At 40.3% G+C, this 13811-nt stretch overlaps 1 protein-coding gene across 1 annotated transcript in view; it reads left to right on the top strand.

Moving 5' to 3' along the window:
- insrb (insulin receptor b) overlaps positions 1-9153 on the top strand; it is a 61799-nt gene extending 52646 nt beyond the window's left edge. Inside the window, exons 5-21 of the mRNA XM_058401693.1 lie at positions 406-550; positions 1175-1389; positions 1706-1832; positions 1947-2191; positions 2712-2879; positions 2981-3182; positions 3507-3775; positions 4138-4286; positions 4493-4649; positions 4778-4871; positions 4968-5035; positions 5190-5419; positions 6089-6199; positions 6801-6960; positions 7098-7227; positions 7378-7512; positions 8064-9153. Of these exons, the coding sequence (XP_058257676.1) occupies positions 406-550; positions 1175-1389; positions 1706-1832; positions 1947-2191; positions 2712-2879; positions 2981-3182; positions 3507-3775; positions 4138-4286; positions 4493-4649; positions 4778-4871; positions 4968-5035; positions 5190-5419; positions 6089-6199; positions 6801-6960; positions 7098-7227; positions 7378-7512; positions 8064-8400 (2942 nt within the window). The 3' untranslated portion in view covers positions 8401-9153. The remainder of the gene's footprint in view (positions 1-405; positions 551-1174; positions 1390-1705; positions 1833-1946; positions 2192-2711; positions 2880-2980; positions 3183-3506; positions 3776-4137; positions 4287-4492; positions 4650-4777; positions 4872-4967; positions 5036-5189; positions 5420-6088; positions 6200-6800; positions 6961-7097; positions 7228-7377; positions 7513-8063) is intronic.
- The last annotated feature ends 4658 nt before the right edge of the window (positions 9154-13811 follow it).

Consider the following 13811-nt stretch of genomic DNA (forward strand, 5'->3'; position numbering starts at 1 on the left):
GATATTTTTTTAGTAATAGCTTAACTTACAGTATGTGCCTTAGAAATAAGAGGTCTAGTATTCAGCAGTTACAGTTTCAGTGTGAAGGTGCTGGCTGTTTTGGTATCAGTATAGTGGAACCTGAGTGATGACTGAAGGTAGCAAGCAGACGGTCAGTTTAGCCTTCTTGTCTGCTCTATGACCTCGACTCTGGACAGTCACTGATTAACTCAGGTTGTTCTGAGACAGAAATTTTTTGACTTTTCTGCAACTAAGAATTAAACATATTTCTTTTTACTAACAATTTTTTTTTTTAAATGATTGCAGCTACTTCCATGTGGCTGTGCAAGGAAATCATATTTGTGTGAAAATAGCCAAGAATAAATGAGGAATTAAGAGTGTTGAAGTGGTTCCTCTGTTTCTCAGATAACATTGCGGCAGAACTGGAGGCCAACCTGGGTCAGTTGGAGGAGATCACAGGCAACCTGACCATCCGCAGGGCTTACGCTCTCGTCTCACTGTCCTTCCTCCGGAAACTCCGCCTCATCCGTGGAGAGGCTCCAGAAGTCGGGTATGGCCTCACTGAGATCCACTCACTCACTCACCAGCTCTGTATTCCAGAACATTCATAAGAATAAGAAATATAAGAAACATGATGGAGATGTGCTTTTCTCTGACAGGGTGCTGTGATGTGACCTGATGTTGATGTTGATTAGTTTCCCGTAACAGCATGATTTGAAGTGCAATATGTAACCGTTAATGTTCAGGTCATACATTTCTGTCCATTTAACTAGCCACTATCTGTAGTTATTATCTACAACTAAACAATGGATCTTTGTAGCTAGCAACCCTAGAGGCATAGCAGGCATAATTGGGAAAGGAAGGCTTTGGGGGGGGGGTTGCCCACCTTCTGGTCTGAGGATCTCTGTTACCATAGAAACAGCTATAAATAAAGAGGGTGTCAGGAAAAAAATTGGTTTCCCCAAAAAAGCTGCATTGTACATTTACTGTGTTTTTTTCAACAGTTTTATTTTTACAGTTTTGACATTACTCTGATATACCAAGAAGTTTTATTTCTCTTGTACTATGCTTTATAAACCTGATTTCAGTAATCAAAGCTATGTTTGAATAAATAAATAGTTTAGCATTTGGCAATAATTTAGTTTTGTGTTGCCTTTTTTGGCTGTTTTTGCAGGAACTACTCGTTTTATGCGCTGGATAATCAGAACTTGCGCCAGCTCTGGGACTGGTCCAAACACAACTTGACCATCCAGCAGGGCCGCATGTTCTTCCACTACAACCCCAAACTCTGCCTGTCTGAGATCCACAAAATGGAGGAAGTGACGGGGACCAGAGAACGACAAATCAAGAACGACATTGGACCTCGCACCAACGGAGATCAGGCCTCCTGTATGCTCGCATCTTTCCCCTGTTTATCATGTTTAACCCCGGAGACACAATGAAATCATAAAGCAGTGACGTTTATACACTCTTATAAAAGTGTTGGCTGTAAAATATTGTTCTACCAAGCAGTTAATCCATACTCCGTTATTATGCTTTAAAAAAATAACTTGCTTAATATCATAGTAATTTCATTAAATTTTTATTTTTTTAAATGAGTTTAATTTTCAACTATATGTTTGTAATTTTTCTATTGTGAGGTAGATAGATAGATAGATAGATAGATAGACCTCTCTCACCATCTCTCTGATTTTTTGTCTCTTAGGTGAAAACCAGCTTCTGAATTTTACCAGCATCCGTACCATGGCCAAACACATACTGATCACATGGGAGCCATTTTGGCCTCGTGACTTCAGAGACCTGCTGGGCTTCATGGTGCTGTATAAAGAAGCGTGAGTGTCATATGGAGGTCAAATAAAGCACACTCCAGACCCAGTGTGTGTAAAACTGTTTACTAGAACTAGTTCTCCTTCTCTCTCCCTCTGTCTCTGTCTCTGTTTCTCCAGTCCGTATCAGAACGTGACCGAGTACGATGGACAGGACGCTTGTGGTTCTAACAGTTGGATGATCACGGACGTGGAGCCGCCAGAGAGGACGTCAGACATGAAGCGTGACCCCGGCTGTCTCCTGATGCAGCTGAAGCCGTGGACCCAGTATGCCATCATGGTGAAAACGCAGCTGTCGGTCTCTGATGACCAGCAGGTTCAAGGAGCCAAGAGCAAGATCATCTATGTCCGCACCAACGCCAGCCGTCAGTGCCCTTTATGATGAACCTTTTTAATTAAAAACAATTTTGCATTTGTGTTAGTTATTATAATGAGGATGAGACTGAGGTCAGTAAAAGACAAAAAATACATTCTAAATGGTCAGTTTGATGTGTTTTATTACAATTTGTAGTGATTTTTTTTTTTAAACGTAAAACATGAAATTGACTTTCATGAGTTTATTTTGACTTGCAAAGTGAAGTTACAAATGCAGAAGTTTTTATTTAACTTTAGTAAAGATCTGACCAACAAAAAAAAAGATACAAATTAATAGGAAAAAAAGTTTCATCGCATTATGTTCAATAAAAAGCATTCTAGTTTCATCACATAGCCTTCAATAATATTTCATTAATTTATTGTTTCAAAAGTGTAATGTGCAGGAAAATAACTGCTTAAATTGAAAATCTATTAAAATATAAATGTCCTTTTGTTTTTTTGTTTTTTAAAACCTTTTTAATTTAAAATAAGTCGACTGAATAATGAAGAATGAGTTTGTGTGTGTTTCAGGACCCTCTGTGCCTCTGGACCCCATCTCCTCCTCTAACTCTTCATCTCAGATCATTCTGAAGTGGAAACCCCCCACAGAGCCTAACGGGAACATCACACATTACCGTGTGTCCTACCAGAAACAAGGGGAGGACAGCGAGCTCTACAAGTATGACTACTGCCAGAAAGGTCAGAATCTTGCTTGTCTTTCTGAGAAGGTAAAATATTTTGTCTTTGTTATGGTGTCATGGCAGTGTTGAAGAGTTGGCCTTGGTGTTTTTCCCCTGCAGGAATGAAGCTGCCATCACGCACTCCAACCAACCCCAGCCCAGATATCAACCTGAAGTGGAATAAGACTGAGGATCACAACCACGAGAAGGAGAAGTGTTGCAGTTGCCCCAAGACCGAGACGCAGCTGAAGAAGGAGGCAGAGGAGCGCGAGTTCCGCAAAACCTTTGAGAACTACATTCATAACGAGGTGTTCGAACCCAAGTAAGAGCTCAAACTAATGAGGGCGTCAAGAATGAATCAACATGAATCAGACCCGAATCACACTGATTCAACTCAGTAACCTTCTTTCAGTGATAGTGACAAAATAAACACGCACTTATTCACTTACAAGTTATTTGTTGAAGGATATCAAGGTACTTTCTCAGACACACACACACAGGCCATGCCACCTTCACTGGGACTGACACACAAACAAAGTAAAGAAGGCATGTTATACATGTTTCAGTGCATGGCTCCTTCATAGTGACACACACACACAGATTCATGGATAAAAATCACTTTCTCTCTCTCTGTGCCCGTCTTTAGATCCCACCGTCGTCGTCGCTCAGTGGGCGTGGCTAACTTCACTCTCTCCACAACCTTGACCCCACCCCCTCACTTGGCCAACGGGTCCTCCCCTACTCCGAAGCCAGAGGAGAAGTTGGTGCTGAAGGTCATCGGTAAAGAATCAATAGTCATCTCGAACCTGCATCACTTCACCAGCTACCAGATTGAGATCCAGGCTTGTAACCACCCAGAGAACCTGGATTTCTGCAGTGTGGCCACCTTCGTCAGTGCTCGCACCATGCCCGAGGGTAACATCACCAACTCCGTTATCCTTGCTGTTTGTCATGTTACTCAATTCCGTATGTAATAATGTTGTAAGAAGTTGTCTCGCTAGCGGTCTCATCCTTATCTAATAAAAAAAAAAAAATCAATATAGGTTGCAAAACTGTGTTCACTGTAAAACCCCTAAATAAGTTATTTTCAGATGACATGGTTACAGTTAGCCCTTTTTTAATATTTCAATTTAATCACATTCAAGATGAATTGAATTTAGAGCATTTCATAAGGAAATTTGTTTGGTGAGCCAAATACGCTAGGCTGGTTCTAGTCCATGAGACACCCCTGATACATGATGTCTTGAACATTGGTTTCTGTTTTTGTTTTCTTTTAGTCAAAGCAGACAACATTGTAGGTCATGTGACTCATGAGATCCCGCCTGAAGAGACTGAGTTTGTGTACATCAAATGGCAAGAGCCCAAATCCCCAAATGGCATGATCATCCTGTATGAGGTCAACTACCATCGGCTGTCTGAAAATGAGGTCAGTGCAGTATCTCTGAACACACACACGCGCGCGCACACACACCTCAACCTGCAGTACACACAGCAATATTAAATGTTATACGTATATCACATTCTCTTTTTTCTTTCTTTCACTGTTTCTTTCTCCCCACGTCTGTGTCTCGCTTTGTCTCTATCTGTGTCTGTCTTTCTCTCTCTCTCTCTCTCTCTCTCTCTCTCTCTCAGGAGCTGCATCACTGTGTATCGAGGATCAGTTATGAGAAGAATGGAGGTTGTAAATTGAGAGTTGGACACCCAGGGAATTACAGTGTGCGAATCCGAGCCACTTCACTGGCAGGAAACGGGTCCTGGACCGAGCCAGTTTACTTCTTCATGCCTGACAGTAAGATTTCATTGAGCTTAAGTGAATAATTTGTCATAATATAAACTTATTATTATTTATTGTTGTTGTGAATATATTTAAATCAGTCATGTGATCAGTCATCTCTAAATCTCTCCTGTCCTTCTAAGACAACATGAATATGAAGATCATCTTGGTCCCACTGATTCTACTCGTCTTCTCGATCATTATTGGAAGCACCGTCTGTTTCGTGCTCAGGAAAAAGTACGTAACTCTCACACACACCACACCTCTGATTTCTTTACACTTTGTAGTTTAGATACTGATCACTGATTATTTAAACACTTTGTGTCACTGCAGACAAACTGAAGGACCAACTGGCCCCTTAATCGCCTCTTCGAACCCAGAGTATATCAGTGCAAACGATGGTGAGAGTCAAGATCAGTCATATTAATATTACTATACATACACATTCATACACACACAAACATATATGTATATAGTGTTAAAATAATGGAAATAAATGAACAACTCAACTTTGTTGAGTTGTTAAAAGTTATTGTGTGTGTGTCTCATGTGCAGTGTACATTCCTGATGACTGGGAGGTGGCACGTGAGAAGATCAATCTTCTGCGTGAGCTTGGTCAGGGCTCCTTCGGCATGGTGTACGAGGGCATCGCTAAAGATATCGTAAAAGGCGAATCGGAGACACGGGTGGCCGTCAAAACAGTTAACGAATCTGCGAGTCTGCGCGAGAGGATCGAATTCCTTAATGAAGCCTCAGTCATGAAGGCATTCAGCTGCCACCATGTGGTGAGTGTGATTCAAACACAGTGCTGAAACTTCACATCACTGACTTTCATTTATTTGAGGTATTATGTAGTGTTCTAAAGTTTCAGTTTAATTTGACACATGCAGGAGCTCAGCTACAAAACCTTGACTGACAGATATGTAAATGAATGTAGGGGCTGTTTATTATTCCATAGGCTTGCACCAGAACTCTGTCTTCATTTTTGTCACTGTTGCTTGCCGCACTTCCACCCCAAAAAAAAAATTTGCTACCTTGTCCAATCCTTATTGTGTTTTTTCTGTTAATATTTTCTGGTTAGCCGCGTCACCTTTGCATGTGTACGGTGATGTTTTCCTTCACCTCGTATCTTCCAGCACACAAATGCAGAGATTTAAACCGACTGATACAGATACATGATGTCAGGCGGTTAAATAATAAATAACATTATATTGCTCAGGAAGCAGCAGCCTGAGATGTTTTTACAGGTGTCTGACACTAGACTGCGCTGTAGCTCTCCCATATACATAGACATGGCTTAGCACCTAGCCAGCTTTGTGAATGTATAATTAAAGCTGTCTTCATCTTGACCCATAAATCTCTTTTGTCCAGAAAGCAAAAAAAAGGACACGTTGGAAGAGGAGGGGATATATAATCAAATATTGAAGAAATAGCCTGTGTGTGTGTGTGTGTAGGTGCGTCTGCTGGGGGTAGTATCAAAAGGACAGCCAACATTGGTGGTAATGGAACTGATGACACACGGAGATCTGAAGAGTTATCTGCGCTGCCTCAGACCTGATTCTGAGGTACATACACACAGAGACACAGACACAATGCTTACAAACAGAATTACACATGGACCTACATGCAAACATGTATTCAAATACTAGAAAGCCAACACAAACTGGAACAAACACACAACATGTAAATGCACACTTACTCACAAAACTACTTGAACACACAAATCAAATAACACAAACAAACACATGTCCATGCTTAACTGATTGCCTGTAATGTGATGTTTTGTAATCCTTCAGGAAACATACATACAAAAACATGTGCACATGCATGCTCTCACACACATGGAAATGTACAAATACACACACATGCACATACAGACAAGTTCAAACTCTCTCTGCAAGCACACACATGCACAAATAGAAGCTTGCACACACTTACACACACACACGGTTGTACAAAAAGAAACATACCACTGACATGTATGCATGCAACATACAAAAACATGTACACACACACACACACACACTCCTTTTCATGAAGGCTTTGATGCCGTATCACTTAATAATGTTAAAGATTTCTCATCGAGTGTGATTTTTATTTTTTCCTCTGCTGAATTTGTGTGCGTCTCTGAGTGTGTGTACATATATATTCTTTTCTTGTGTGAAGACTAATCCCGGCCGTAGTCCTCCTACACTCAGCGACATGATCCAGATGGCTGCAGAGATTGCAGATGGCATGGCCTACCTCAACGCAAAGAAGTTCGTGCACAGAGACCTCGCCGCTCGCAACTGCATGGTGGCTGAGGACCTCACTGTGAAGATAGGAGGTACAGCAGAGTGCATCACTGACATAAACAGGATAATTTGGAAATTAGCATTATATTTAACAGACTAACTCCAACTAGCACTATCATAAACAAGCTAGCTTCATACTCACCTTAACCTGCCATGCTGTTCTCTGCAGATTTTGGAATGACCCGGGACATTTACGAGACGGATTATTATCGTAAAGGAGGAAAAGGCCTGTTGCCGGTCAGATGGATGGCTCCTGAGTCGCTAAAAGACGGAGTGTTCACTGCTCAATCAGACTGCTGGTGAGTTGTTTTTTTTTTTTAACAGAGATTACAAACAGTTTATTAGTTAGTCTGCACCACCATTGCCAAAGCTGTAAAACCCAGGTTAGAAAACAAATAATAAAACTGGTTGTATTCTTATGCTGCTGTGTGTGTGTGTGTTTTGTGCAGGTCATTTGGTGTGGTTCTATGGGAGATCAGTACGTTAGCAGAGCAGCCATATCAGGGCCTCTCCAATGAGCAGGTGCTCAAATTTGTCATGGATGGAGGATATCTGGATCGGCCAGAGAACTGCGCTGAGAGGATGTATGTTTTTAAATAATAATAATGATGATGATAAATCCTGAACACCATCAAACACTGATCCAAGCTCCACCCACTAAACACAATCAAACACTGATCCAAGCTCCACCCACTAAACACAAACACTCATCCAAGGTCTGCCTACCAACATAATCAAACACTGATCCAAGCTCCACCCACCAACAAAATCAAACACTCATTCAAGCTCCACCCACCAAACACCATCAAACACTGATCCAAGCTTCACCCACCAAACACCATCAAACACTGATTCAAGCTCTGCCCACCAAACACCATCAAACACTGATCCAAGCTCCGCCCATCAAACACAGTCAAGTATGTTGGTGGGTATAGGGAGTGAAGCTTAGTGTTTGGAAGGTTGTGAGTTCGAATCCCAGCTCCACCAAGCTGCCACTGCTGCACCCTTGAGCGAAGCCCTTAGCCCTCAGTTGTATAAAATGAGATGAATTGTAAGCTGCTCTGGATAAGGGCGTCTGCCAAATGCCTGTAATGTAAATGTTGTTGTGATTTTATTTGTCATCACTCTCTCTCAGGCACAACCTGATGCAGATGTGCTGGCAATACAACCCAAAGATGCGTCCCACCTTCACTGAGATTATTGAGATGCTGAAGGATGATCTTCATCCGTCGTTTCAGGAGCTCTCGTTCTTCTACAGCGAGGAGAACAAACCTCCTGAAAGTGAGGAGTTTGACATGGACTTTGAGAACATGGAGAGCATCCCGCTGGACCCATCCTCATACAACCAGAGGGAGGAAGGGAGCTTCAGCCGAGACAGCGGCCCCTACGATGAGCACGTGCCCTACACGCACATGAACGGGGGCAAGAAAAATGGCCGAATCCTCTCTCTGCCTCGCTCCAGCCCTTCATAACATTTCCTCATTGCGCTGCTCTGTTTTTCTTTATCTGTTTTTCTTAGATTTTAATTGTAATATTTTTTTCAGAGGCCCTTAAAACAGATCTCAGGTCTTTTTTTCTTATTTTTTGGACTTCCTTCCTGCTGTGGCGACATGGTTGCAAAACGTCTTTTCTCCAGATTCATCCATATCGCAGTTCGCTTTCTTCTCATTTCATTTTGCCAAGTTTCCTGGTCGATGGAGAAATAATTAAAAAAAGAAAAAACTGTGAATACGAACCTCTGAAAACCAGAAGGCTGCTTCAGCTAAACCTCTTTTCCCACTCAACCTTTTTTTGTCTTTCTTTTTTTTCCTTCTTTAATTTTTTCAGATTTTCAGATTGTGGCCTTTAATGAGTGGCCTACAAAACAAAGAGAATATCCATTTCCTCTGAGCAATGACTTTAAAGACTGTATCGGAGGACTTCTGGATGAGGGACGGCACAGACTACAGACTATTCTAAGAACAAACATCATCTTTGCGTAAAGGAGGATTTTACTTCTGGAGGATCCTCGGTCCTTTTCGCCGATCCACTCTGGTGTTTGGTGAATGCGTTGTTAATTTATTGGCTTTTGCTTCCTCTTCTTAGTTTTTGCTTGTATCCTTTTTTATGACTGAAGGATATTTAAAACAGTTAAGGATTGGACAGGGGCGTTTCCTCAAGACTGACCAAAAAGCTGCTGCTTTGATATCTAATGGGTATAAATATATAATATATACAATATATAGAATATTGATGGGATGTCAATATTTTTATATATATATATATATATATATATATATATATATATATATATATATATATAATAGAGGCAACATTGAAAATTTTGTACATATGTGGTTTTTTATGTCTTCTACAGATATTTCATATTTTTCAATAATGAGTGTCTTTTTATTTAAAACATTCACTCACCCGTTCATCAGAATCACACACTACTCAGTACTCACACAGGGAAATAGCTGTAATTACTAATATAACATGTAGGGGGCGCTAATTAAAGCAGGTGAGACAGTGAGACCTCAGATTGTTAAAAAAAAAAAAAATGTAACCCCGTTTTTAGCCGATATCTGTGTTGTGTTAGTGGTTCATTTTTGACTCACTGCGTTTGAGGGTTTAGCTCAGAGTTCAGCTAATGGTAGGAAGTCATTTCCGGGTTTTAACCATACTTACAAAAAGTCTCTGAAAGAAATCGAGTTTTTTGTCAAACACTGTTGTGTTGAATATTACAGCAACAAGATGGCAGCATCTTAAGAGCACTACATCCAAAACTGCTAACTGCTTTAGAACATGTTGCTAACTAGCTAAATGTTTAGCAGCCGAGCTACTGCCCACTGTGACAAACACCACGCCTCAGAACAGTACACCGTCGCAGGCTACACAGAATTATCAACACAGCGATGTTTATCTTCACTTTATCCATACGCCAACTTATTACCTCAGACAATTTATTTCTTTTAATGTTTAGGTGTCGAACATAGGTACTAAATAGTAATAATAATAATGCTAGCCACCGTGCTAACATCTCTGAGGACGTGAGATGACGGTGTGGTGGTCATGAGGCTGGATGTTTTAAAAGCATGAGGTCCGTATAAATCATTCAGCAGACATCGAGACATTCCAGCGAGCTTCCCAGATTTTTCGATTTAACCAAGATATGTCTCAGCATGTGGGGAAAATTTTGACAGAGCTATCAAACAAAACCCATCCCAGAATTTGGACAGAGACTAGATGCATGAGAAAAGACTGCTTTTCATTTTAAGTCGCCGGATGTTGTAAAGCCGTGAAGATTTTAGTAATGCGTTTATATAGTTTGTGATGGTGGACAAGTCTTTATTTGTGCTGGTTAAGTATGTGATACAGGGTTAAACGTGTGTAAAGGAATGGCTCTAATGTGCTAGATGATAAATGGTACATAGCAGGATATAAAACCAGGATTTAGCACTACTGTTAGTCCTTCTAAATGTTAACATGGCTAAGAGAAACTTAGTAGAGTATTCAGAAGCTAGCTTGTCTGTTGGAATTTGTGCCCTTTTAACTTGTGGATAACAAATTAGCAGAACATTAAAAACCCTGAGAACCTAGTAGAGTATTATACTCCAGATGTTAGCATTATGAAATGCTTCCATAACTAAAAGTTAGCAGAGCATTAAACTCTGAAGTGAGAATTAACATTATTGAAACTGTTAGCGTAGCATAAAAGCCAGTTAGCACTGTTGCTGGAAATGTAGAAACAGTAAGGGAAGAAAATCTCAGTCAGAATAAGCATTACAGTCTGCGTTTCTCGTATATTAACTTTCAGGACTGCTAATGTGGCTATCGCATGGCAGCAGAGCATTAGCATTAGCATTGGCTTTTCGTGCTGCGCTCAGCCGAGGAGTTAAGAATGCAGGTGTTCTGCTGTTTCTAACCTTCTCAGTCTAAAGTCCTATAACATGTTGACAAGAAATGATATAAACTCCTCACTGCTTTCTACAGGCTATCATAAAGGGGTATGGAATTTTCGTACATATCTCTGATGTTCAACATATATTTATTTTTTATTATCTCTAACCCAGGGTACATCCTCGTGCAGATGACTAGAGAGAAGCAGGTATTAAGACTGAAGAGTCAGACTCGGTTTAGTAATGCTACGTTGAGAAATGATTCTATTTTTTAATAGTTTGGACACAGTCTACCTCAGTAATTTACAGAATAGAGTCAAGCGGAGGACATTTCTCTCTCTCTCTTTCTCTCTACAATGCTGTTATTCAGTTAACGACATTAAAGGTGAAGTCGTCCGCATCCAGAGGTCCTAACTTTTGTTACCAAGATTCATTTTCTGGGGAAAAGATTGTTTCAGCTGATCACATCTCAGTATATTTCCCAAATCAAGCCGCTGAAATGGGACCTAAGTGAAGTGCAGAAATTTTATTCTCATCAGGACACGTCATATTTCATCTGAAATCATTCTGTGATTTGTTCGTTTGCTAGTTAATCAAACCTGTTACTGTAAGACAGGGTCTCTAGACGAGAGGACACTTTAGATCGAGCGCCCCCTTTCTGAGTTTTAGTCAGCTGTGTGTGTGTGTGCGCGCGAGATTACCTCTGATCGTGAGTTCTACACATTTCTTCACTGTATAAAGAACAGAAAAAACATTTTACTCAACAATTTGGTTTATTATAAAGGTCCAGATTAGCAAAGAAGTCTAACTGCACTAGTGACACACGCTCACTCAGCTCAGAGATCTCTGCTGCTTTCTTACACACTTTATTCTTCGTCTCTATACTTGCTTTAATGAGTGCTGGTATATGACGGGATTAGGATGAAACCGCGGTTATAAATTTTTCTACAAAATGGGAACTGATTGCAGGTCGGGATTAAAGCTGAGTAACCATCAAAGAGCAAGCAGCATACGTTTCGTCTGAGGAATCGAGTGATTTCTCGCTCCACAGTGTCGTCCCTGGGCTGCAAAGAGGGAACCGAGTCTCAGTTTACTCAACCCGTGGCTGTTAGTGTGAACGCAGGATAAGAGTCGTGTTGAATTTCCATCAAACCGTAATTCTGTGGGACGTTTAGTTAGTACACCTTCAAACAAAAGTCGGTTTTAACCGAAGCTTTCAGCAGTGCGACGACTTTTTCAGAGGAGAGAAGGAAAAATCTGAACGTTTCCGAAAACTCCTTTTCCCTTTTATTTTACTTTATTACTGTCATAATGGAGTTAAATAAAACTCCACGAGAACCACTAGGGTGAGATTGTCTCCTAACACCTTTACTGTAGTCATGCCTGATTATGCCTGTGGAGTAAAGAAGTTTTCTGTTCTTTTCTCAGTGAATGGAAATGTCTGGAAAGTGCTCGTCTTTGGTACTCACACACACACATGCACACGGAGCTGTGGTGGAGTTTTCCTTTCAGATTCAGTGTGAAATACGGAGAATTTACATTCAGTCTAACAACCTCAAACAAATCGGTCCTTTTATTCACACATCAAACTTTATTTCAGAAAAATTAAACAAAAACAAACAAAAAAAATCTGTGGAGGTGAGTTATTAAAGAAAAGTGTCACGGGACACACGAAATCCAGCATAAGCTTTTTACACCCTTGATTTGTTCTGCTTGTGTCAAATTATTTGTCTTGTTTGGACACAATATGAACTGCCCTCGTCATGTTCTGATAAATACTTCCCTCTGTTCTGTGAACTGAATGTGTTTCCTGTTCGATGTTTTCGTCTGTTTCATCGATGTATTTTTCCTTACTGTGAAAATGGAGAGTTATTTGTAGTGGTGTCGATGGCTTCAGGGGAGACGGACGCTATAACTCCTCCCCTTGTGCATGGGTTAGCTCTTCTAGGACAATCCTGTGTGCCAAAAACGTTGTATTCATGTTTTATTTCTCTTTCAATACAAAATCTCGGCTTAAGATGAATTCTCAGGAAGGCTCGAGCATGGGAAGCACCGCTCACTCCCTCAGCCTCTTGATCATGCTAGAAATTCGTTGCTCTCGTTTTTAGTTTCTTTTGTTTGTTTGTTTCTCGGCGGATTCTAGCGACGCAAGTGAAGAGCGTACGTGGAGTGTCGTGTAGCCTAAAGGCTCTTACCCACAGTGCCTTGCACAGACTTCAAACCAAACCCAGCCATCAGACTACCCTGGACTTGGAGCGTTGCTCAGCGTTGCTGAGTCCTCTCAGACGGAGAGAAGAGCCTTGTTTGGGACACTTCCCGGAGTATTAACCCACATCAATGGGCTTTTAAACGCTTAGTCTGAGATAAAGGCGAACTTTTAATGGGTTAAACATTGTTTTGTTTTGTTTTGTTTTTCCCTTCTTCTGCTTGGCTCAATATTACTGTATGGGTATATGTGAATGATATGTTTTCTTTTTCTTTTTTCTTCCCCTTGTGTCTTTTGTTTTTAAAGCTGAACTTGTCTCTGCTTGGAATTGCTGTGTTGCTGTTTTTTGTTTTTTTTTTTTTTTTGGCTTTAACACAGCAAAGCGAGTGATCATTTTTTCACAAACTTTCACTCGGTCCCCGATTCATCACCGGAATAAGATCCTAGTGTGGAAGAAAACACAGAGATAGAAGCGTACGCTATTTAGTAATTACAATTATTTATAGAGAACATGATGAGAAATGTCATACTGTAGATCGCAGCAGGTTCCCTACAAACACACAGCACTTAATTTTAGGTTTAGGATTATTATTATTATTATTATTTTTATTTTTTATTATTATTATTATTATTTTTTTTTTAAAGAAAGCAAGCTGGCAGTGTGACAGGCTGAAGACAAGGCATTGTATGTATTTTATTGTTCTAAAAAAAAACAAAAAAGAAAAGGAAAAAAAAAAGGAAAAAGTATTACATTATTAGAGATGTTCATTTCTATTTTTTTAGCCAAAAAAACAGGGAG

Source organism: Hemibagrus wyckioides, linkage group LG10, assembly GCF_019097595.1.
Source record: "Hemibagrus wyckioides isolate EC202008001 linkage group LG10, SWU_Hwy_1.0, whole genome shotgun sequence".
NCBI classification, from domain to species: domain Eukaryota; kingdom Metazoa; phylum Chordata; class Actinopteri; order Siluriformes; family Bagridae; genus Hemibagrus; species Hemibagrus wyckioides.